The sequence below is a fragment of the Chelonia mydas genome, chromosome 10 (genome assembly GCF_015237465.2).
Source record: "Chelonia mydas isolate rCheMyd1 chromosome 10, rCheMyd1.pri.v2, whole genome shotgun sequence".
NCBI lineage: Eukaryota > Metazoa > Chordata > Testudines > Cheloniidae > Chelonia > Chelonia mydas.
In genome coordinates this window covers 2,953,798-2,977,986 of record NC_051250.2, presented here as the reverse complement: position 1 = coordinate 2,977,986, position 24,189 = coordinate 2,953,798, and the positions used below count along the sequence as shown (strand labels likewise).

At 38.1% G+C, this 24,189-nt stretch overlaps 1 protein-coding gene across 14 annotated transcripts in view; it reads right to left on the bottom strand.

Annotated features, from left to right (window-relative positions):
* Positions 1-24,189, bottom strand: part of ARHGAP17 (Rho GTPase activating protein 17) — a 67,437-nt gene that overhangs the window by 28,048 nt on the left and 15,200 nt on the right. For 10 of the 14 annotated variants that reach the window (XR_006284319.1, XR_005227140.2, XR_005227141.2 and 7 more), the window contains one exon: positions 3,125-3,164. Coding sequence is in view for 11 of the 14 variants with exons in the window: in XM_037911259.2 (XP_037767187.1) it covers positions 3,125-3,164 (40 nt within the window). In the remaining 3 variants the exon portion in view is untranslated. Of the gene's footprint in view, positions 1-3,124; positions 3,165-8,431; positions 8,452-19,888; positions 19,915-21,221; positions 21,272-21,570; positions 21,600-24,189 lie in introns of those variants that run through there. The other 4 variants (XM_043524012.1, XM_037911260.1, XM_043524013.1 and 1 more) reach the window with 4 other exon arrangements.

Here is a 24,189-nt window from a genome sequence, read left to right as displayed (position 1 = left end):
CTTAGACAAAGGAATCGTGCTCACCGAGGACACTGAGTGGCCTGGACGGCCATGTTTCAATAAAAAGAACAGGAGGACTTGCGGCAACTTAGAAACTAACAAATTTATCTGAGCATAAGTTTTCGTGGGCTACAGCCCACTTCATCGGATGCGTAGAATGGAACATATAGTAAGAAGATAGATTCATACAGAGAACATGAAAAGGTGGAATAAGAGGCTATTTAATTAAGATGAGCTATTACCAGCAGGAGAAAAAAACTTTTGCAGTGATAATCAAGCTGGCCCATTTAGACAGTTGACAAGAAGGTGTGAGGATACTTAACATGGGGAAATAGATTCAATATGTGTAATGACCCAGCCACTCCCAGTCTCTATTCAAACCCAAGTTAATAGTATCTAGTTTGCATATTAATTCAAGCTCAGCAGTTTCTCATTGGAGCCACAAGTACTCCTGTTCTTTTTGTGGACACAGACTAACACGGCTACTACTCTAAAACAGGTTTCAATAGTTGGTTTTCATATTTCTGCTGCGTGCTATGTGCTTGAGTGCTTCATTTTTGCTGTGCCTCCTAAGATTAAGCTTATTTATAGCAGTGCTTTCTTTCTTGACCTTCTAAGATGATTCCGAGATCTCAATGTTATAAGTAGTCATGGGTGCCTATTGAAGAATATTACCACATTTTTATTAACGATCACTAAATCTTCAATATAAATTGACCACCTAAAAATCTTACTGGCTGAGTTAATCACATCTTTGCTTAAGAATTCCAGCATGATTAGAAACCACTATCACAAAAAGAGCAGGAAACAAAAGCACGAAGCAGTATTTTGTTCTGCAGAAGAATACAGAACTGAAGATGTCACAGTGCTTGCTACAGTAACTACTGTCCAGTAGCTGACAAAAGTGGATCTGACTGTCCTCAACATATAAAGGGGGAACAGACTTGGTAGTTCTTCCTATTCCTCCTCCAGGTCAATGAAGCTACTGAAAGACTCATCTTTGCTGGTAACACTGATTGTAACTTGGTTTATATATCTAGAGTGTAGATTAGCAAGTAGCATTTTTTCATTCGAGGTTCAAACACAGATACTTCCAACCTTGCCTTGAGAGAATTGGTTGGACAACATTGCGCTTAACTGTAGGGAGAATGCACTACGGACACACATTAACATTTCTAATACGGTTGAAGCGTAGTCCCTGCCTGATTTGGAAAGGCACTAAATTTAATTAAGGCATATTTGAAGATGAATATTGCACTCAGCAAATTAGAACAACTATTTCAAAATGTACCAAAGCCAAAACTTATGAGTTAACATAACAAAAAGTAGAAAGCCTGTTTATAAAATGATCACTACCAAACTCGTAGGCAGTTTAGTCAGACAAGAGTTTTCCCCAAGAACAAGCAAACTCTTCCATCTGGGTGTAACCAGTCTGGTTACTGAGCCTGGGAAAACTGCTTGCAAAAATTGTTGGCAACAAGTGACGGAGAGTTTGTCTTTATTTCACATTCATATTCTGTCTTCTAACTAAGACAACAGATGATCCCTGCAAGCTCTCTCATGGCATATTTTAAAGTCCTTAATATAGCTAGATTTTTTTAAGCTTTACTTCAGATATTTTCTCATTAATGTTGCCAAAAACTGTTGGATATTTCTGATCCAAAGATAAAGTAAATCCTCTAGTCCAGGAGAAAGCTGGACTATGTCAATTTAGCTTGTTTCAAGATTACCTGAGGTAGTTATACATACACCTCTATCATCATTTAAATTTTTTTAAATTGAAATTAATTTTCCCACTCTTGTAACTTCAACAGCTGAAGAGATTCTCAAATTTTAAAAAAGGAGCTTCTTTGTAGAGACCAAGCATGGAAAATTTCAGCCTCAAATGCAAGTCTTTTGGAAATTTAATCATATTAGAAAGATACTGTCAACCTGAAACCTAGTTATGTAAATAAGTTTGAATTGGTTTGGGCTATTACTGTAGCCGTGTTCCCCAGCCAACCTGTGTGGTTTAGCAATCACATTGTTCATAAAAAAGGTTTCTTCCCCTAGTTGCTGTGCGAAAGACCTACACATACAGGAGAAACTGATTAAGAGCTAGCAAATGAATGAATAAAAGTGAAAAGAAAACTTTCATTGATCTGTCAATTATACCAGTCATTGGTAGTCTCTGTAAAAATAGTACCTAAAAATTCAGGCACAAATGCTACGTTTAAGTAGATGGTACAACTTTAAAAAAACTTGCACAAAAAATTTCCATTACAACTTAAAGTATCACAGTTGTTATCAGCATGACAGTTAGGACAGCACTTACTGTGTGAACTGCAAGAAATAAACAGAACATGGGCTTATTTGGAATAATCCTTGGATTTCTGCAAGCAGAGTGGGCATTTATTGCAGCTTCTCTGAAACCCATATAAATTAACTCCTTCAGGAAGAAATATAGATGAACAAGGGGACAGGAAGAGGCCTTCCAAACACTAATGTTCTCCCAGCTAGAAACAGCATGCGAGAGTCAACAAGAAAAGCAATTATATTACAAAAGTTTTTTTTTTCTCCTGCTGATAGCAGCCCACCTTAACTGATGAGTCTCGTTAGAGTTGGTATGGCAACGCCCATTTTTTCATGGTGTGTGTGTGTGTATAAAAATCCTACTGTATTTTCCACTGCATGCATCCAATGAAGTGGGTTTTAGCCCACGAAAGTTTATGCCCTAATAAATTTGTTAGTCTCTAAATTGCCATAAATACTGCTCGTTCTTTTTGCTGATACAGACTAACACGGCTATCACTCTGAAACCTGAATTATATTCTTGTAAAGAATCATTTTCATACCGTAAATGAGTTTACTTAATAAAAAGCTACAATTTCTTTGCTTCTAATCTAGCACTTGCTTTTTTAGTGTACTTCAACTTTCAAATCCCCTTTTGTCTCATGTGGCTTAACAGTTCCTCTTCTCCTTAAGCTATATCATAGGTCGTCCAGTCTGAGGAAGCAGAGCTACAGCCACCTAACTTCTGTCCTTGTAATTTGTTTCCACAGGCAGCATTCTATGAAGTCAAAAGGCTTGCTTAGTTCTTTATAATAAAGCATTTAAAGGCAGCACATTAACCGAGTTACAGTACCTGTAATAGATCTTCACTGAGGACTTCAGTTTTCTCAGCCCTGAAAGGAAAAAAAAACAGGAGAAATGTAAGCCTTGAATTAGAATAATTTGCACCTAAAAAGATTTTTAGGTTAAGGGTAAAAAAACTTGCAATACATTAACAGGAAAAATATTCAGAGCTAAGAATTGATCTCTTATGAAAAAGTTCTCCCATTTTAAAAAATACCACCCTGCGACAAGCTTATGAGCATTGTTATGATACACAGCACACTCAGTCAATGTGGCATGTACCATACTACATGCAAATTGCAGATCACCGCTGAGGAGCAATCTTTCACCACTTGTCCAACACCACAAATTAGTGTGATTAACAAAGAAAGCTGCACATTCCTAAAGTTGCAAGCCTATCCCACTAATGCATCCATAGCTATCGTTTCTGTACATTACCTGCCTAAAAACAAGAGTAATTCTAATGCAAGAAACATGGGGGGAGGGATAGCTCAGTGGTTTGAGCATTGGCCTGCTAAATCTAGGGTTGAGAGTTCAATCCTTGAGGGGGCCATTTAGGGATCTGGGGTAAAAATTGGGGATTGGTCCTGCTTTGAGCAGGGGATTGGACTAGATGACCTCCTGAGGTCCCTTCCAACCCTGATATTCTATGATTCTATGTAACAAACTGGAATCTCTCAGTACTTAACCAGAAGACAAGCAGGAGTAAAACGAAGTTCCAAGGATAATTTTAAAGAGCACTTCTGCTCCAAAAAATGATCGCAGAAACAGCATCATGGAGCTTCATGTTTATTGTCTCAGTGATTCCTGATCAGACCATGCGCCACTCTGTTTTCTCTTCCTCCCTAACTTAACACAGAAATTGACAGATAGACCAGTGGTCCACTCAGTCAAATACCCTGTCTGACAGGCCTTGTCAGGTGTTAGCCAATCCATTAAAAGACTTTTCCACATTAGAGTCTCAACATATGTTAAACTAACAACATCCAATTTCTAGTCTTGATAAGGCCACAGTGGCCATTACCAGATGTTCAGATGAAGGTGCAAAACACACTGCTGGTAGACAATTACAGTATAACCTGCTCATGAGAGAACTCATGTCAGTGGTTGGCGAATGCTCTGAAGCAGGAGGGGCTAGTTCTCTTTATCAAACCCCTATCTAACATAACTGACTATTCTCATCAAAATGGGTCTTGCCCTTTTTTGAAATCTATTAATATTTTAGCCTGAATGATATTTTGTGGCGGTGAATTGCCACTACTGTCTTGAATAAAAACAATTTTGTCAATTTTAAATTGCCTTTGAGTTTGGTTCATGGCTATCGTTCTTGTATTCTGCGAAGAGGTAAATGAAGCACCCAATTTACTTTCTTTATATTACTCGTTATTTTGTAGAGCTACCATTTCCCTGGTTATTCATTTCCTCTGTGAACAGTCCCTTCTATTCCAGTCTTCATAAAGTAGTCTCTCAATGACTCATTTTTGCTATCCTTTTCTGGGCCCCTCCTTTTGCTGCTGTATTTGAGATAGGGTACTATAAATGGAACGTATTTTAGGTGAAGGCTTACCACAGATTTATATAACAGCACTATGATGTGTTTAGTATTATTTTCTAACCCAATCCTTATGCATTAACTTTTATCAGCTGCTGCACATTGAGCCGATACTTTCATTGAGCTGTCCACAGTGACATCTAGATTTTTCCTGAATGGTCATAGTTAAATTTAGATCCCAGCATTGTGTACACGTAGTTCAAATTACCATACATTTGTCAACAATGAACCTCATTTGCTATAGAATCATGGGACTGGAAGGGACCTCAAGAAGTCATCTAGCCCAGTCCCCTACACTTAAGTCAGGACTCATCTAGACCATGCCTGACAGATGTTTGCCTAACCTGCTCTATAATGCTGCTCCTCTTTCACCTAGCTTTGTTAGGTCCCTCTGAAGTTCCTCAGTCTTCTGTAGTCATACCCAACCTAGTCTGTCACCTACATTTCACTTCACTGTTGATCCCTTTTAAACACTGGTTTCGATACAGGCCCATGGTGCACCCCAATATTAACATTTTGTCCTACTAAAAATGTATTTGTTCTTCCCCTGGTCTGTCCAAACCAGTTTGTAATCCAATGCATTGCTTTGCCTCTCACCCATAATTCCTTTAATCTCTTGTGAGGGACTTTGATCACATGGGAAACGTATCAGTTAACATGTGTTAAACTTTGAAAAGTATTTAATTTTAATTTCATGATAAGTTACCTGCCTTGGGCTATCAGTGATCCATAAAGTGTTGTTAATTGTTAAATATTTATTATCTGCGAATGCTCAAAACTGACAGACACCAACACTTAAATACTTTATAGTGGCAATGAAATGTGCAAAGGCTACCTCAAAATGATCACTCTGGCAAAGTTAAATATATATGAGATTTAAGCATTATTTTCCTTGTAAATAAAGCATGACTGCTCTGCTTGATATATTCATCACTTCCTAGTAGTGAGTGATAAACTGGTAATACAAGACTAGGATCAGATAATCACAGATGAAAAATCCCATTGAAAACTACCAGGGAGAAATCTGTAGTGTAAGAAATGTGTTCCTTTAACTGGAGTGCTCTTAAAATGTGTTGACTGTACTTACATTCCAAGCATGAACAGTAAAGAACATAAGAATGGCCTTACTGGGTCAGACCAATAGTCCATCTAGCCCAGGTCTGACAGTGGCTGGTGCCAGATGCTTCAGAGGGAATGACCAGAACAATTACTGAGTGATTCATCCCGTCATCTAGTCCCAGCTTCTGGTTGTCAGAGGTTCAGGGACACCCAGAGAATGGGGTTGTGTCCCTGACCATTTTGGCTAATAGGCATTGACAGACCTATCCTCCATGAACTTATCTAATTCTCTTTTGAAACTTCTTTGAAATTAGACTTCTATCATATCTGCCCTTAGTCATCTCTTTCCTTTCAATCCAAGTCTTTGTAATCCTTCATATGGAAGCTGTTCCATACACAATCATTTTTGCTGCCCTTCTCTGTACTTTTGCCAGTTCTAATATATCTTTTTTGAGATGGGGTGACCAGAACTGCATGCAGTATTCAAGGTGTGAGCGTACCATGGATTTATAGTGGCTTTATTATATTTTCCATCTTATCTATCCCCTTCCTAATGGTTCCTAACATCATTAGCTTTAACTGCTGCGGCACACAGATGTTTTCAAAGTGGTAACAGTTAATTTAGACCCCCATCAATTTGTATGTATAGTTGAGATTTTGTTTTCCAATATGCATTACTCTGCACTCACTATAATTTAATTTCATCTGCCATTTTGTTGCCCAGTCACCCAGTTTAGTATCATCCCTTTGTAACTCTTTGCAGTCAGCTTTGGTCTTAACTTTGTTGAGTAATTTTGTATAATCTGCAAGTTTTCCTACCTCACGCTTCACCCAGTTTTCAAGATCATTTAAGAATATGTTGAACTGCACAGACCCCAGTACAGACCCTTGGGGCATCCTGCTATTGGCACCGCTCCACTATGAAAGCTGACAATTTATTCCTACCTTTTGTTTCCTACCTTTTCACCAGTTACTGATCCATGAAAGGACCTTCCCTCTTATCCCATGACTGCTTATTTTCATTAAGAGCCTTTGGTGTTGGACTTCAACAAAGGCTTTCTGAAAATCCAAGTATACTACACCTAGTGGATCACCCTTGTCCACGTATGTTGACTTCCTCAGAGAATTCTAATACATTAGTGAGGCATGATTTTCCTTTACAAAAGCCATGTAGACTCTTCCCCAACATCTGTGTGTTGATAATTCTGTTCTTTACTATAGTTTCAATCAATCTGCTTGGTAGCGAAGTTAGGCTTACTGGCTGTAACTGCCAGGATAACTCCAGGAGCATTTTTTTTTTAAAAAGTTGGCAATTAATTAGCTATCCTCCATTTATCTGGTACAGAGGCTGATTTAAGCAATAGGTTAAAATACCACAGTTAGTTCTGCAATTTCATATTTGAGTTCCTTCAGAACTCCTGGATGAATATCATCAAGTCCTGGTGACTTGATATGTTTATTTTATCAATTTGCTCCAAAACCACCTTTATTAACACCTCAATCTGGGACGGTTCAGATTTGTCACTAAAAAAGAATGGCTTGGGTGTCGGAATCCTCTGAAGTGAAAACCAGTGCAAAGAATTCTCGCGTTTCTGTAATGGCCTTGTTCTTCTTGAGTCCTGCTAAATTGTCCAGTGGCCCCACTGATTCTTTGGCAGGCTTCCTGCTTCTAACGTACTTTAAAAAATGTTTGCTGTTAGTTTTTGCATCTTTTGCCATTGCTCCTCAAATTTTTTGGGGGGGATGCGTAATTACATTTTTACACTTTACTTGCCAGAGTTTATGCTCTTTTCTATTTTCCTCAATAGGATTTGACTTCCAATTTTTAGAAGTGGTCTTTTTGCCTCTAACCACCTTTTTTTTACTCTGCTGTTTCTCATAGCATTTTTCGTCTTTTTTCTTTTAATGCAAGGGGTATACATTTAACTTGAGCCTCTATTGTGGTGTTTTTAATATAGTTTCCATGCAGCTTGCAGGCATTTCACCCTTCTGACCCTTTTAATTTCCATTTAACCAGCTTCCTCATTTTTGTGTAGTTCCCCTTGTTGAAACAATTACACTGCTGAGCTAGCAGACTTAGTAAAAAGCATACAGGACCATCGAGTGTCACTGTGGGAACAATGTTATGTAGACTACTGTAGATTTCTTATGGAAATGCATGATTTGAAACTCAGACCTCAAAAAAAGGTCAAAACAATTCTGATATACCAAAGCAGAGTGCACTGCTAATTTAACAAACCTTTCTATTAATTAGATCAATAGAGATAAGGATTAAAAGGGAAAGATTTACTGTTGCTCGGAAAACTCCTTTCTGAAGTTTCATAAGCAAAGCAGAATTTCACATTGCCATAAAAAACTTTAGAAAGTTAACTTTTTGCTGTCAAGAGTATGAATATCCAGAATAGACACCTTGCAAGTTAACTTCACTGTTTTAAGATCTCTGTGCGTCAGGAAAAAAGTTTCTCATTACACTCATAACTTCCTGTGTCTATTCTGGAGCAAATCTGGCAACTAGTCGAACATACATTTCTCAAAAATGAGCCAGATAGCCAATTGCCCAGAACTTCCACAGGAGTGGGTAAGATTCACAAATCTCCTTGGATCATCTTTATTCTCTCACTTTAAGTAGTTCTGTGACTAAGAGAAAATATTTAGAAACCAAAACAATTTAATTGATCAGAGGCCATCTGGTAAGAGTGTTCTCACATTATAATCAATATGCCTTTTATAAGGCTGCCGACTGGACCTTTAGTCCATGCAGTGACTCAAAGCATTTGGCTAAAAATAATCATGTACACATCTCATCCCAGTCCCTCTGTGCACAGCATAAGTCTGTTAAAAGACAAAACATGAACAATTTAAGGCTCTGAACCTACATCCACTGAAGTCAGTTAGAACTTTGACATTTATTTTACTGGGAGCAGGAGTGAGCCCTTCATCCAAGACTGACTTAAAAGAAAGCCAATCACTGGATTTCAGAGATATAGAATGATGCCTCTTGCATGAGCAAATCAGATGGAGCCATCAAGAGAAAGAATTTACACGTGACAGACGGAGTTGTTGACTGTGGTAATTTGGGCTTTGTAATATTTATGCATAGTAGAATACTAGAAAATAAAACAGGAGAGTTATTAACTTAAACCAAAGGGGATATGCTAAATACAGCAGCTGTTCATCACTGTACTCAAACCATGAAGCAACTGTACAATATTTATGATAAGGCTAAGTCTTCCAGCTACTTCCTATTACAGAACAGTCACAAGCAAGTGGAACGAGGGCTGAGCTGTCATAGATAACCATGCTTCCTTTTGCATTTTATGGCTTGTCTGTTCCAGTCCAGACTTTACATCCAATACCCAGCATCATGGGATTTACATACTTCTTTTGCCATCTGCTTCAGGAATTAGCGAAGAATTTAATTTAAAGTATGTTCAGTTCTTAACAGTGGTGAATCATGTAAGAGGGAACAGACATCTAATACAGCCATAGAATTATATCAGCTTGTTAGAGATTTTATAGAAATGTATTTAGATGTACACATTTTCATAGATGAGCAGGTTTAAGATTGTAACAGCATTCTGCATTCCTCTCTTTCAGCAATGAGTACCGCTAACAAGCAACTATGTCACCGGATACACTGGATGAGAGAAGACACCCTTTCACCCAACATTTTGTGCAAAGCTAAACACCACCACTTGTTAGCTACTAGCTTAGAAGTACCAAAAAAGGGGGTATGTGGTTGAAAATAGGATTCACTGAGAGCAAATATACGCAGAATTTAGCCCTAGTTTTGTAGGACCTATATACAAACGAACACATCTGATTTTACTGTCAGTGTATATAAAAGATACATCCTTTTATTTTATCTAATACAGAGACATCACTACTCTGCCTGAAAATAAACACTTAGAAATAAAAAAGTTTAAGCTACAACGCAACCACTCTCCCAGACAAAGAGCGTTGTGTATGCTTTTTATATCAAAAGATGCCACAGTTGAGAAAGGTGTATAGACAATAAGCAAATTAGATGCAATGTATTTTTATATGAATAATTAAATGCCACAGAGACAGATGTATAGTAATATCAAGAAAAACACCTGAATGACTAAAACAAAGGACATGCTGTGGCTGTCTAGACAAGTGTCTGTCGCTTTTCAGTTTCAAGCGCTTCCTCTAAAACTGATGGGAATACATATGTCTACAATATACAGTGCTATTTTAAGCACATGTTGAAGACAGACTATAGTTAGCAACATTTCAGCTAAGAACTCTTCCTGCTAATATAACTATCACACCCCCAACTTTAAGCTCTAAATTCCTTCTTTCTCTGTGAAGCTAGCCAGGAAGCAACCTCTGAAGCCATGTACTTCATGATAATCTAGGACTTGTCTAGACAAGAATTTAAGATCTGAGAGCACATTAGCAAACATGTGAAAACAATGTGTTTTAGATGTCAAAGTATAAACCAATCACTGGCTTTAACACATGGTGAATTGGCTGATCTAGAACAGGGGATGGCCTAGGCTTTAAATCAACCAACTCTGTAGAATGCAGAAAATATTAACAGTATAAATATTATGTAAACACAAAAGGACAGCGGGCTTTATGAAACAAGGAAGTCTCCAGAGTGTTAAAAATAAGCCTCTTTAAATTACAAGAAGGACCCAAGCTAGACTGCTGTAAACTGGCACCAGACTTTGCTAAAGCTTGGGGTTGTTGAGAGCACAAGTAGTAGTGGTGTCAATTTGGGCCTCCAATCGAAGTGTTGTCATGATCCTGGTCTGACCAGCAAAGTCATTCACCACATTCACTCAGTTTTAGTTCAACATAATATCCGTTAACTGTCAAATATCTAGGCTTACAAGGATTGATCCAATATCAATGGACTGCAGTTGCACACAGGATCGTACTTTTTTAACCATCATTTAGCAGCTCAAGGTAAGGCTTAAAGTATTATCTATTGCATTTTGAAAAGACCTAAAAGTATACTTTAGATAGAGGTTAGTTGCAAAAGTTGCTTCATTTGTTGCACCCTCCACGTGATGAGGTGGGTGTCATGATGTCTCTTGCTCCAGCACAGCTTTAACATTATGAGAAGAGGTAACACACTAAGATTTTGCAGAGACGCTTTTATGATTTTTTTTTTTTTTTAACAGGAATCAAGACATACTGTACTAGACTGATCAGTGCTCCGTTGCCGTATGGGCAACTCTTGGGTTACTAATGAGAAAGATTTCAATTACATTCTACTTGAAAGACTTTAATGGTAGAGCTGGAGAAAACTATTTTTCCTTCAGCTAGGTTGTGTTACAAGCCAAGGGAAATCCTTTTTAAAAAAACCAAAAACCACTTTGTACAAAAGCCATATTCTGCCATGTGTATGGTTTCTGATAAAAACCACACATTTACTGCACCAGAAGCAGACTGAATAGGTGCACTTATTACATTTAATTACATGCCCATTTGCAATGATAGCGTTTGTGTGCAATTCTAAAAAAAATGGGCCCTTACTGCATATTAAAATTAAGGACCTTGTAGTTTTGAAGTTTGTTATTTTGGAAAGAAAGTAATGGTCTTTGTTCAGTGTCTGTTCAGCGCCTAGTACAACAGTGTCCTGGTCCCTGACTGGGTCTCTCAAGTGCTACAATAATAGAAATAAGGTCAGATTCCTTAAGGGTGTAAGCTAGTATTGTTCCAGAAGTCAGACGTTAACAGTGGCTGATAAAATCATCATGGATTAATAAATGCATAGCCTACTGTTATCCACTGCATGAGGGCATGGTGGACGGAGACTGGCATTCTTAATTCTTCCTACAGCCACTGGGAAAGATTAAGGAACTCTGCCACTAGCTGAGCAGCATTCACGAATAGCTGCTCTGCACTCTTACCTTTTGACTCATGTAAGATCCCACCACATCTTAAAACAATCAAGGGGTTTTTCAACCAAATTTTTGTGGGCCTATATCAGTAAACAAGTGTTTTTTTGGCCTGATCCCCTTAGGTTAAAAGGGCTATTAACTTTGTATCAGACTCATTCCATGAAATGACACAGCATAAATCTGACAATGAAGGAGTGTTCTACTGGAGTAGATTAACAATTGCAACTAAGAATCTTTTAAAGAACATTCCCAGATGCTTTAGAAAAAATATGTACAGACTAGGGAAAAACTAGCTGGGTTTAACCAAGGTGTTCAGTGTAATAAACCAAATCTGCAGCTTCATATACAAATTCCTCCAGCAGTACCTGCTTATTTATACACATAGCGTGATCTTGAATCTTGTTTCCCAAACTAAAATTCCTAAACTGCATCCTCTATGGTAGTTTCACAATTTAAGAGTTCAACTGAATGTAGACAAAACAGTTAAATACTGGGAATGTAAAATGAAGTCTCTCTCCAAACTGTGACTAATTGACAAAGCATGCCCTTTCTCCAGCTCCTCCTATGTACTAGGAGGCTCAAAACATTCCAGGTTTATGACTGGATCTGTTGTGTGAACTTCTGGTATACAGAACCTATTGGCATGTGTCTTGGAAACAGAAGATCTGTTTAAACTAAGGATTTTCCCTGACACTTTCTGTAACAAAGATAATGCTTACGTAAGAATAAAAAAAGACTGTTAGAAATTATTAGTAGACTGTAATTACAGAGAGTGGAAGCCCTGCACACGCCAAGGTCCTTCTCAAATGTTACATTCCTTTCTACAACAGAAACGGTAATCTGATAGCTCATCTGTTCACACGGTTTAGATATAAAATAGCTGATTAACTGGCAACACTCCACTGGAAGAGTAAGATTTGGACCTGTGAGAAAAGGAGGATTCTGGGAACTGAAGGCAAAGTTGCAGGATACAGGACAAAGGGCACAATTTATTGATAACTGTTCCGGAGGAGTACAAGTGTTCCTGTTTTCTGAATAACCACTAAGGGTTCCACAATTACCCAAATCTCAATTACCTGTGTTCTCCAGGAAAAAGGAAGAATTTACACTAAATTTTAAAAGGCTGGTTTAGAAAGCCGAAGAAACCTGAACATAATTGTTTGTCAAGTATTTTTGAACATCCATAAGAAATATACCAGTTTCACCAGGAATATCACAAGCAGATGCAGAATTCCTGTAAATATAATGATGGTATATAAAACATCTTGAAAGGCAATAAGGATTAACTATCACTGTTCTAATGTTAAACCTGGGAAATAGTCTCCCCAACTTGTTCAAAACCAGCCAAAAATACTATGGTGAAATTATCATCTCCTTCTGAATACTACATAACTTTAATATTTCAAGTCACACAGTATGACATGCAGTCTCAATTGGCATGTTAACATTTAGGCAGTCATTTATAAAGACAGTAATTAAATTGGATGTTTAAGGTGGAATATATAATTCCTGATTATAAAGAGACATTAGGAAATTATATATTTTGGTCCACAGTTAGGGCAATTACCCGCTTCTGTGCCAAGACCACTAACAATGTAAGAACGCAAGAATTTCTTAATGGTTATTTTAAAACTTTTTAGGTTAGTCATCCCACCATGTTTGTTTATTTTTTTACGGCATGTTCCAGTACCACTCCCCTAGTTACATGGTTTATGTAGTCATATCCACTGTATTCATCTTTCCTCCTTTCTGGAAAGGCTCTTCAGCCCAATAAAGCTTTGGGACATAATATACAAACATATGCTGCTCCTCTCTTGTCTGGGTAGGCAGTGGGGAAAGTAGCAGCTCACAGCTAGACTTTCACTTTAAAACCATCCTTTGTCTTCTACTTTCAGTGAGCAGTTCTGCTTCATGTATCATGGCCAGGGTCACTTATACTTTCTAAACAGTAGATCAGGAGCAAGAATTCAGGAGCTAGGATTTTTCATCTTTGATGCAGAAAAACTGATTAGCCAAATCTGGAACTGAAGGAGAGATTAAGGGTATATCTACATACCTTAGAAAACCCATAGGAGGAAGTCTCAGAGCATGGGGTCAAGTGACTCAGGCTCATGCTACAGGACTAAAAATAACAATGTAGACGTTCCCACTCTGGCTGGAGCACTGCTCTGACACTCTGGGAGAGGGGTAAGTCCGGGCAGCAATGCCTACACTGCCAGCTGTAGCCCTGTAGTGTGACCTCAAGTCAGTTGACCAAGGCTCTGAGACTCGCTGTTGCAGAGTCTCTCTCTCTGTGCTTTGTTGTTTTTTTTTTTTCAGTGTAGACATATCCTAAGCCTCAGTTTGGCAACACTTTGGAGAGGACACTGGCTTCAGAGAAAGTCACAAGTCCTGTCCAACCAGCACAGTAAGGATTCTGTGATCATGGATGGGCTAAAAAGTAGGTCAAGAGCTACAAAACAAGAAGCTTAACGCCTTTTAAAAGCTGGTAAGGAAGCAACAAGAGCAATCCTAAAACAAAAAGTGCTGTAAAAAAAACCTGGACACTCACTAGAGGCAACTCCCATCTTTTCATGTACTATTTATAAATATACCTGCTACTGTATTTTCCACTCCATGCATCTGATGAAGTGGGTTCTAGCCCATGAAAGCTTATGCCCAAATAAATTTGTTAGTCTCTAAGGTGCCACAAGGACTCCTAGCTGTTTTTACTAGAAAAAAAGTAACTCAGTGCAAATGTAAAACTGGTTCCAAATCTTTATTCACACTGTATATGGGACCTTAACTGTTGGTATAATAGATGCCTATGGGAATAGTTTGCTTCATGATGAAATGACAAGTCTGAGCTCCTAAACTCAGACAAGATTATAGCAGAGGCAAAGTTATCCATGAAAACATGACACAAGACTATTAAGTTTTTCCTGCCATTTAATTTTCGTTAACTAAATGAAACCTAGTTGTTTGCTACCCAAAAGAAGCCAGATGGGTAGCTTTTGGCAAGCTAACATTTCAGAGCACCTTCACATAGGGCTGTGTTGCCAGTACATCCTGCTCATTTTCTATAGTACAATAGGCAGGATTTGCTGCCAGGAAAAATGGAAAATTAGCAGCTCTGTTCAAAAACAAAGACAAAGTATTCAGAATTAAAGTTAGTTTCCCATAAGAGTCTTGTTTTTCTAAAGCTAACTGGAAATTTTCCATAAAATGTAACTTGACAGACATTTGACATTTATTGATTAATATTTTTTTCACCCAGTCTACACTGTACTAAGATCCAATGCATCTTGGTGAATAGACTTTAGCTCTTTCCTATCACTTCAACTATATATGCTAGTCTGAAGTTCCAGGTCTTAATTTAAAAGTCTTAACATGTCTGATAAGAGAAAAATGCCCAAAGGGGAAAAACATGATGTTGTGGAACACCACCAAAGCAAATGGTCCCCAACTCAGTTTCAGATTTCTGGCTGACCTTAGTGGAAATAAAACTAAATAATGTGATATTTTCTAAAAAGTAAAGTTTTAGAAAGTTCAGGAAGAGCTGGCTACTTTAGGTACCGTTAACTGTGCAGTTAATTAAACAGAAATAGCTATAACTTCTATCTCTAGACAGATAGAACACATTATGCAAACTTTTAATACAAATTTACCATAAAGAAAACAGTTAAACTTTCATTGGCCTTTTTTAACCACTGGAGATAATATGGGGGAGTAGACGAACTCCAGGATCATCATGGATGTGACAAAATATTTGTTTTTTCCTTCTTTCCTTTTATCCATTCAGCTCTCAATTGTTTTTAAAAATTGGTAAGTTATCCTAGTTATTCTCAACACAACTTAAAAGTTTTATTACTGAAGTGATAACCCACACTTCCCTTACTGTTTTATCTCCTATTAGTGTGAGCTGGAAGAATATATTGTTAGCATTCACAAGTTCTGTACTTATCTACTTCTATAAACAAACAGTTTGGGGCTTTTGAACTTGTGGTTTGCTTGCGGACCTGATAACACCAAAAACATATGCCGTCCAAGCAGCAAGAAAACTTAGCTTTTCCTTAAGGGCCCAATCCTGGTTCCACTAACATTATGGGAATCTGCCTATTGACTTTAATGGGAGTGAGTACGTAAGTGCTATGAAGTTGTTGGATAGGGAGAGGAAGAAGAGGTGTAGCAAGTTTTATGAAGTGCATTTGTTGCTTTTAGTTTTGTATCCTTTTAAGAAACAGGACTTTTATATAAAAAGCGTTAAAAAGTCTTTAGGGGTAGTAGAAAAATATTTTCTACAATTTGTTCCTGCCTTTGGAATTATATAACAATGGTCATTCTTCAGAGCCATTTTAATGTAGGGAAATTATTTTCTCCTTTTGGCAATCTGTGCCAGCATTCAGCTTTCTGGACACAGCAAGATCTGTTGCAGGAGTTTGATTTTACTGGCATAGCATTTTGAACACAAGCTGAAACAGAACACTGTTTCTCTCACCATAGAAACCAAATCCACCTTCTTACTCAACTACTCCGCTCTCTGTAGTCTCATCTGCTTTGGTGTCAAAAGTAGTTTTTACTATTTTACTCCTGTTCCACTGACGTCCGTGCAGCTCAGAGACTCAGCTTTGTCATGCAATTCTGTTCTGACTGCAGAATTACTACACAATGCAAGAGTCAGCGAGATACCAGTTTCGCTTTCAGGACACCTCCCTGAGTCTACAGGGCTTACAGTCAGAGAAAGCCTCTCTCGTTTTTACATTGACCGAGCAGATTTGATCTGGAAGTGACTGACAGGTAAACATGGAACTTCAATGCCCCCTCCTCTCCACTTATAGATAATTTCCGGAGTAGAAACACAATAAAGTATAGAAATCTGGGAGTATGCACACATGGACAGTCAGTAGTTGAGAGGATAAGTAGGAAATAGTTTCTTATGGCAAATGCTGTTGCTCATATGATCCTCCCAACTTCTCATTTTGTCTCATTCAGCCTTATTATCAAGTGCATTTAGTGAGAAATTGCTGAGAATGCCCTTTCTCAACTTCAGCTTATTTTATTTGTGAAGACAGCTTCACTTCTCTTCTGCCCAACAGGGAACAAGCTGCGTGCTTAATGCCTGAGAGGAGCAAAGGGAGCCCAGCAAATTATTCAAAAATTAGCTCTTTGTATGACACCTGTTGCTTTACATAGAGTTGATTTCAATCTTCCTTGACTGGGAGAGAGGACATAGGATATGGATGACTTGTGGAGAAGGCTGGCAGGAATGGCAAAGGGGAAGATCTCCAAAATCTCTGCACAGATTTCTCATAGCATACTTCCTTATCCTTCATACTTCAGTTTAGACTGTTCTGCATTCTAGGTTTTGTACATTATACATTATGAACAAGATTAGTATTTAATCCCAATCTGAGGAGAAGTGTTCAATTACACACTGCATTTAGAAAGCTAACACACATGTACTAGGTACATTTGACACTCAACACAAAACTGCTAAGTTATCTGAAAAATTTTATTTTGAGACATGGTAGAATGAAATATTTTTTCATCAGAAATCAAGACATGAATCTATGCTCCCACTTAACCAGAACAGCATAGACTCTAAAACTTACATGAAGTGCAGAATAGCATAGCACAAAGTCCTAGACCAACTTATATAGTGTGATAATTTCTTTTTGGTTTCAGAGTGGTAGCCGTGTTAGTCTGTATCAGCAAAAAGAATTGAGGACTACTTGTGGCACCTTGGAGACTAACGAATTTATTTGGGCATAAGCTTCCCTGGGCTAAACCCACTTCATCAGATGCATGTAAGGTGCCACAAGTATTCCTTGATTCTTTTTGGTACACCTTAATGCTTTTTGCCCATTACTGAAAAATGGATACTAAGCTATAAGGATGCTTTTCCCCAACCATATTCCTTTTCACTTGGCATCCTGACTTCCCTACATGCAGTGTGCTTCATATCTATGGAAAGTTAGACAAGCCAATTTCTTTAAAATTTCTTTTCAAAAAGTAGTTTCCCCTGAGAATTACTGAATATTTAAGAAACTACAGCATATGCTCTGACTAGGCTTAGGGACATGCAAACACCATCTTTTTTCAAAACATGCTGCTTCAAAGTTATTTTGCCATTTTCAAATAACACAATTCTAGCATGGGATTTCCCATACATCCTTATCTATACACACACACCTCTTGATGAGAGCACTTGAACTTTTCAAAAGTAGAATGAAATGTTTTCTTCTTTCATAATTATACATGGAAAAAGCTAAGGTGGCCTCCTCATTAAGGTTATATTTAAATTCAACTTCCAATAGGTTTTGGCGAAGTTCTAATATTCAATTTTGCCAGGTTTAATTTTCAAGTCAAATAGGAGGCAGCACTATTACTTCCACAGAGTACGGAAGGAATAGCCCAACAAGGGATGTTAGGAATCTAATCCTTCTGGTCAATTCATATTCTCCAACTCAGGAGACATTTTGGGGGCCGGATTACATTAGACTGTAAACTCTGCAGGGAAGGGACCACGTCCTCCTGTGAGACAATACCAAACTCAACGAAGCCCTAATTCTGAGGTGGCGCTACCACAATACAAACTACCAATAACGGAGTGTGCACAGTAGGAGGTAACATTTCCAGAGTGCATTTCTCTTCTACTTTTTCTTTTAAAAAAAGCTTACAAGAATTCAGAATAGATTAGGTACTATTTTCCAAATATTTTAGCAATGATTAGGGATTGGGGTGTTCTGAAATCCCAGCACAGCCATTTATTTTCAGTGTTTTCATAGTCAGGTCGATAGCAAGTTAATATCCATACAATTTGGTTCTTTGTCCATGCCCAGACAGCATCAGCCATACCACTAAAACCAAGGCATCCATGATTATATGTACACAAAACACCACCATGTATTTAACAATCAAATACAAGGTGGTGGTGTTCCACAGAGCAGAGCAGGCAAGAGTTTCCAACTATCACTTTATTTATTTATTTTTAAGGTGGGCGGGTGGTAAGGTGCCAATACTGTGCTCGATACCTACCACAGCAACCCTCCTATTCCGAGGGTAGGCAAGCCATTACTGGCAGATGCCAATGATGCAGCCCAAGAGGTGGGGCTAGTCCTTAGGCCCTGACAATCCAGCTCCATCTTGAATGGCCTGCCCATTTTAAACAAACTAGTTTCCTACTGTGAATGAATTTTAGATCGTTTACTGCACAAACTATAAATAAGTTATTTCCATCTCCACCTCTTTATTGAGGGTTTTGCATTCATCACCAGATGAAAGCATTAACTCAAACTTTAGACATTAGTAACAATAAATACTGTAATTCTGGAACATATACTGCATGAATTCACCTGAACAACTCTTCCTGGGTTAAGAACCAGTTTGGATGACAGCTTGCAGTTCACAGCATTCAGTCAAAGGAGTTTGTTCTGAAACAGCAGCTTTTCTGGTTCCAGAACGGGTTTAATACCCAACACCTCAGGAAAGCTGATTTAATTATCTGATGGGTGCCATTTTTAAGAGCACAAGATGTTTCACTAATCAAGAACTACAGTTTTAGAAGCTTATGAAGAAACAAAAGCTTGCTGATATAGTCACAAACAATAGTTAAGAACTTCAATTCTCATCTTCTCTCTCTTGCTCCATTGAGCTCTTACAGAGAACTCTGCTCAAAGGTATGGCCAGTTTTCCAGTTTTAAGTTAAATCTGTTTATTCAGTTTAGTTTTAAACCACCGTTGCATACGAAGCCAGATATAATTCCCACCACACAACTTTGACAGGATGAAGTTATTCTAATCAAAGGCATCCCAACAAGTTCCACAAATAATCATCCTGGAAGGAAAGTGGATTGTTTCCTCACAGGCAGAGGGAAACCCAAGGCAGACTGTTCATATTAGCAGATCTGGAATGCCGTAGTAAACTAAATAGATCCAAGCCCTCTCCCAAGTGAGTCAAGAGACTTCGCTATTAAGGAACAACTGCAGTTCAGGCCAAATCCTACTTCAGAGTCTTTGTAAGGCATAAGTTACTGTAATGAGGTCCTGTACTAGAACTTCACAACCCTCTTTGCAAAATACATGCTGATAGACATTTAAATACTTAACTGTGGGCATTCAGTTTAGTTTAAAATAACCTTTAAGCCACTTTGTGCGCTCAGGTATCAATGGAGCAGGGTAAGCATCTAGACAGTGGCTGATTTTACATGCCACATGTATTACAAATTCTGTACTCAATGTGGACAGATACAGACTGAACACTAATATCAAACTTCGTTGCTTTAATGATGAGTTAAAGGCAAACCTTTTATACATCGCACAATTTCAGGTCTATGAATGCAGAATAAGTTCCTTGTTAGAGGAAATTACCACATGGACATTTCAAAGAGAAATTATGTTTCTTGCCTTGAGCCCTGAATCGGATTTCAATTTCAGATATGAACAAAAAAATCAGAAGCAATTAGTAACTCTAAGCTTCTACTGCATTTTCTGTGTATTATACTGACTTAGAAACTTGTCCACTGTCAAGTTGTATATTTATTGCAGCTATACTGTACTTCATTATACAATTAAATAACTTGCTGGAATGTTTTAGCTAGTAGGGCTTTAGTGACCCATTTTCCTGTATCTGTTACGTCTCCCCAAAAAACAAAGTTAGAAGTTTATTTTAAATGAGTGTAAGAGCCCCAAAATAAGTACTCCCACTGACTATAAGAAGTGCACTCCCATCATTCATGGTTAGGAATGCAAAAAGAAAGTTCTGTTCACTGAAGATACTAAGTGCTGTGAGGGGGAAAAAAATGTCAGACATTTAACTTTGGTCAAGATGGAGTCCAGCATCTATTTTTTTAAGCAGTGCAACTGAACACAAGTGTGACATTAAGTCAGTAATTAATGTTCTTAGATAACAGAATGAGTCAGAAGTTCCCTACATGTGAGGCTGGCAAGCTTTTAGTTCTGGAAAAGAGCCAATTCCCTTGCTAAATCACCTGGTGACCTGGGAGTTCCCTTGTGTTGTCACAAAAGAAAATAGGCCCCCTTAGATTTCTAAACTTTATTTTTTCCTGCCCTTGTCACCAAGAAATAGGTAGGCAGCGTACAATTTAACTTAGTTTAAAGCTCCACAATCTGTGTAACTGCAATTGCCATACTGCTACATACTGGAAGAACACCTTAGCTCTTGTTATATATCATGAGATGTTGAAAACAGTAAGATGATTAGTATATACAGCCATTAAAAACGTATGTTTAAAATACCACTGTCTCATTGCTTAGTTTTAGATGCAGGCACACAATATTAATAGCATATGCTTGCGATAAAACAGGACAACCATGTAAGTAGAATTCACAAAGCATGTTGAGCTAATTAAAAGCATTTAGACTTTTTTTTTGCATTGGCAAGACTGAAGTCTTGCATCTCAGTCACATGACCTTCCCAGAATTGAGAGATATTTTAAGCAGAAAATGCACATCTGGCCACAGAGATAGATGGTTTACATAACTTTAAAATGTCCCTCCCTAAAAAAAAGCATGACGTTTACAGATTCAAACATGCAAGTTTACAGATTCAAACATGACAGTTATTACTATAAAGGAGAAACATAGCAAACATGATACCAAATAAGCCCATTTATAACCTTCGATAGTAGAGGTAGACACTCTGATATGGCATCCAAATGGCACTGAAGTAGTATTTAATATCTGAATCTAGATGTTTGGTGCTCTAGAACGACATCAGGGCCAAAAACAGATGCAAGTTCTATGCAGACAAGGCCATGGAGAAAGAAGGCAGCAGTTTGTAAGGAGAGGCAGAACTGTGGATAACAAAATTGAGCAAAGCAAATTAAACAAGGAAAAACGGACAGAAAGAGGCAGGAGTGAGAAAGTGGGCAAAAACCAGAAGTGACACAGCAACAGTCAAGGCGTGACAGTAGGGAAAATGGGGGCTCACGTATTATAGAACCAGAGAACGCAGGCCATACTTATAGGCTAGGACACATTATCCAGGGAAGCAGTGACTCTGAAAAAAAGGTTTTGGGGGTCATAGTGGATAATCAGCTGAACGTGAGCTCCCAATGTGATGCTGCGGCCAAAAGAGCTAATGCAATCCTGGAGTACATAAACAGCAACCTTGAGTAAGCACAGAGCTTAGTTTACCCTCTTCATTTGGTACTGGTGTGACTGCTGCTGGAACACTGTGTCCAGTTCTGGCGTCCACAATTCAAAAAGAACGTTGATAAATTGAAGAGGGTTCAGAGAAGAGCCATGAGAATGAGCAGAAAAAATAACAGTGAAAGAGGACCTCAATAGGTTTAGCTTAGCAAAGAGATGGTTAAGGGCTCAATTACAATCCGTAAGTATTTACATGGAGAACAAATATTTAATAATGGGCTCTTCCCTCTAACACAGAAAGGTATAATATGATCCAAACGGCTGGCAAGCTTGAAGCTAGACAAATTCGGACTGGAAACAAGGTGTATATTTTCAGCAGTGAATAATTAACCATTGGAATTGTTTACCCAGGGTTGTGGTGGATTCTCCAACACTCATTTTTAAATCAAGCTTGGATGTTTTTCTAAAAGATCTGCTTTAGGAATAGGTCAGACTACAACAGTTCCTTCTAGTCTTGAAATCACTGATGGCAATGAAAAACATTGGCAACTGAGGGTTTAGTTAAAAGCTCAATCTTTGCACATTCAGGTCTCGCACTGGTTTCCTGAGAGAGACACGCCTGTGTAAGAATTAAAAATTGGGCACAAAAGTTTTCCTAATAACTGTTAAACAGGTCCCCACCTGGGCTGGACTCTCCTCTCCAATAACTAACCTTCATCTGAGATTGCTCATCTGAGTACTGTGTTTTGCGTCACTGGACGCTCAAGTCTGTTTTTATGTTACTTAGCTACCGTGTATACAGAAACCATGTTAATGTGTAGAACATGCAGAGTAATGCTATTACCATCCTGGCATGTGTCATGCAGAGTATGTTTTTGCTATTCAAGCATGAATCTGGAAATTAACTCTTTATTACTAAGCATCTGAGAATGAATTATGGAGCTCTGAGTAAAAGTCTAATTCAGGGTTACTAGCCTCATACTATAGTTTTTGTTTTGACATTTTAGCATGTTTAGAAGTTGGCTGTTACAGTGCAGAGCATTAGATTTAAAAATACATCAGACTTCTGTTCCACAGTGTTCTTTTCACATAAGGACACTGCATTAAGACCACTGGTTCTGTATGCCAGGTCAGTTTCTGGCTAGACAAACCAGCTTGTTAGAAATGTGATCCAGTAACATAGCACCTCATTCCCATTTCTGTTAAAAGCAAAAATTAAAGAAACTTCTTCCATAGTCTCAGTTTTACATATTACTGTTTTCTCTTCATCTGAAGCAACATGAATACTTTAGAACAATTTAAATAGGGGGAAAAAACCTTAGAATTATTCCACCACTACAGGATCTTTTGAGGTATTAATTTATCAAACTTCAAAAATATTTGCTTGGATTGTAATCCAAGCAGAGGTATGAAGCTATACTACTTCAACCCAGCTGTTTCAGACTTTAAATGCAGCAACAGATATTGTAGATGGAGATATGTAAGAGTAATGAGGTGGTCTGGACCCATCCAAGGAATTTATACTTTCCAATATAATGGGTCAATTTTACAAAATAAGACCTGAACCATTAGCCGCGTGAATTTTACATGCTCATATCTTGCTGAAGAGGTCATCTGCAGACAGACATACAAACCACATGTTTGATCAAGGGAAATACACGAAAACAATGATTGCCCTTCATATCATACATGTTTGAAGTGTTACTGGTCTGGTACCATCTAAAACCAAGTTTGACTTTTTTTGTACATTTTACAAGTATGTTAAGGTGGTTTACAAACCACATGTGCTGTTTCCAGTTTGTACCCGTCCTTGTCACTTCGCAGTGTAATTAACTTAAGAAGAAAACAATTTACGCAAAGGGGAAAAGCCTCCACCTCACTTAAGCGGAGAAGTTGTGGCCTCACCCAGCTGGGTTATTTAAAAAAGGCTACATTTCCCGTGGGACTGTGAAAGAGCAAGGTGCACTGTGATGTGCTTTTTTAGGGAAAGGAATGTTTCACAAGTTTGAGAAGGTAACGTAAGCCTTAAAAACAAATACTTAATGGTTATTTTACCCAAGTCATTAGTGAAAATAATTCACCCTATAAAACAGTGCCACAGACACACATTTGAAAATCTCCGTGGTCTTACTTGTGCTGCACTAAGTGGTGGTTTACACATGGTAATGCTAGTAAACGTCAAGTGTGACCTTGCTTCCAGAAGTCTTGGTAACTACAGAAATGAAAAACAAACAATCCGCTATCAAGCACGCCTTAAGACAATGAGCCAGATGCAGAGAGGAATGATTTATTGAAACCAGTTAGTAAGCCATCACAACAAGTTTTGGACAACTTCATTATAATCCAGTATAGTAGATTTACTGTGGCTCACTGTATTAATTTGTATAAGACTAGAGTAACTCCTAGAGGCCTCAGAGTTCAAGAATCCGTTATGTGCCATGTAGCTATAGTTATAGTACTTAAGAGAATGTGGCCTCAATTCCCAAATGGGTT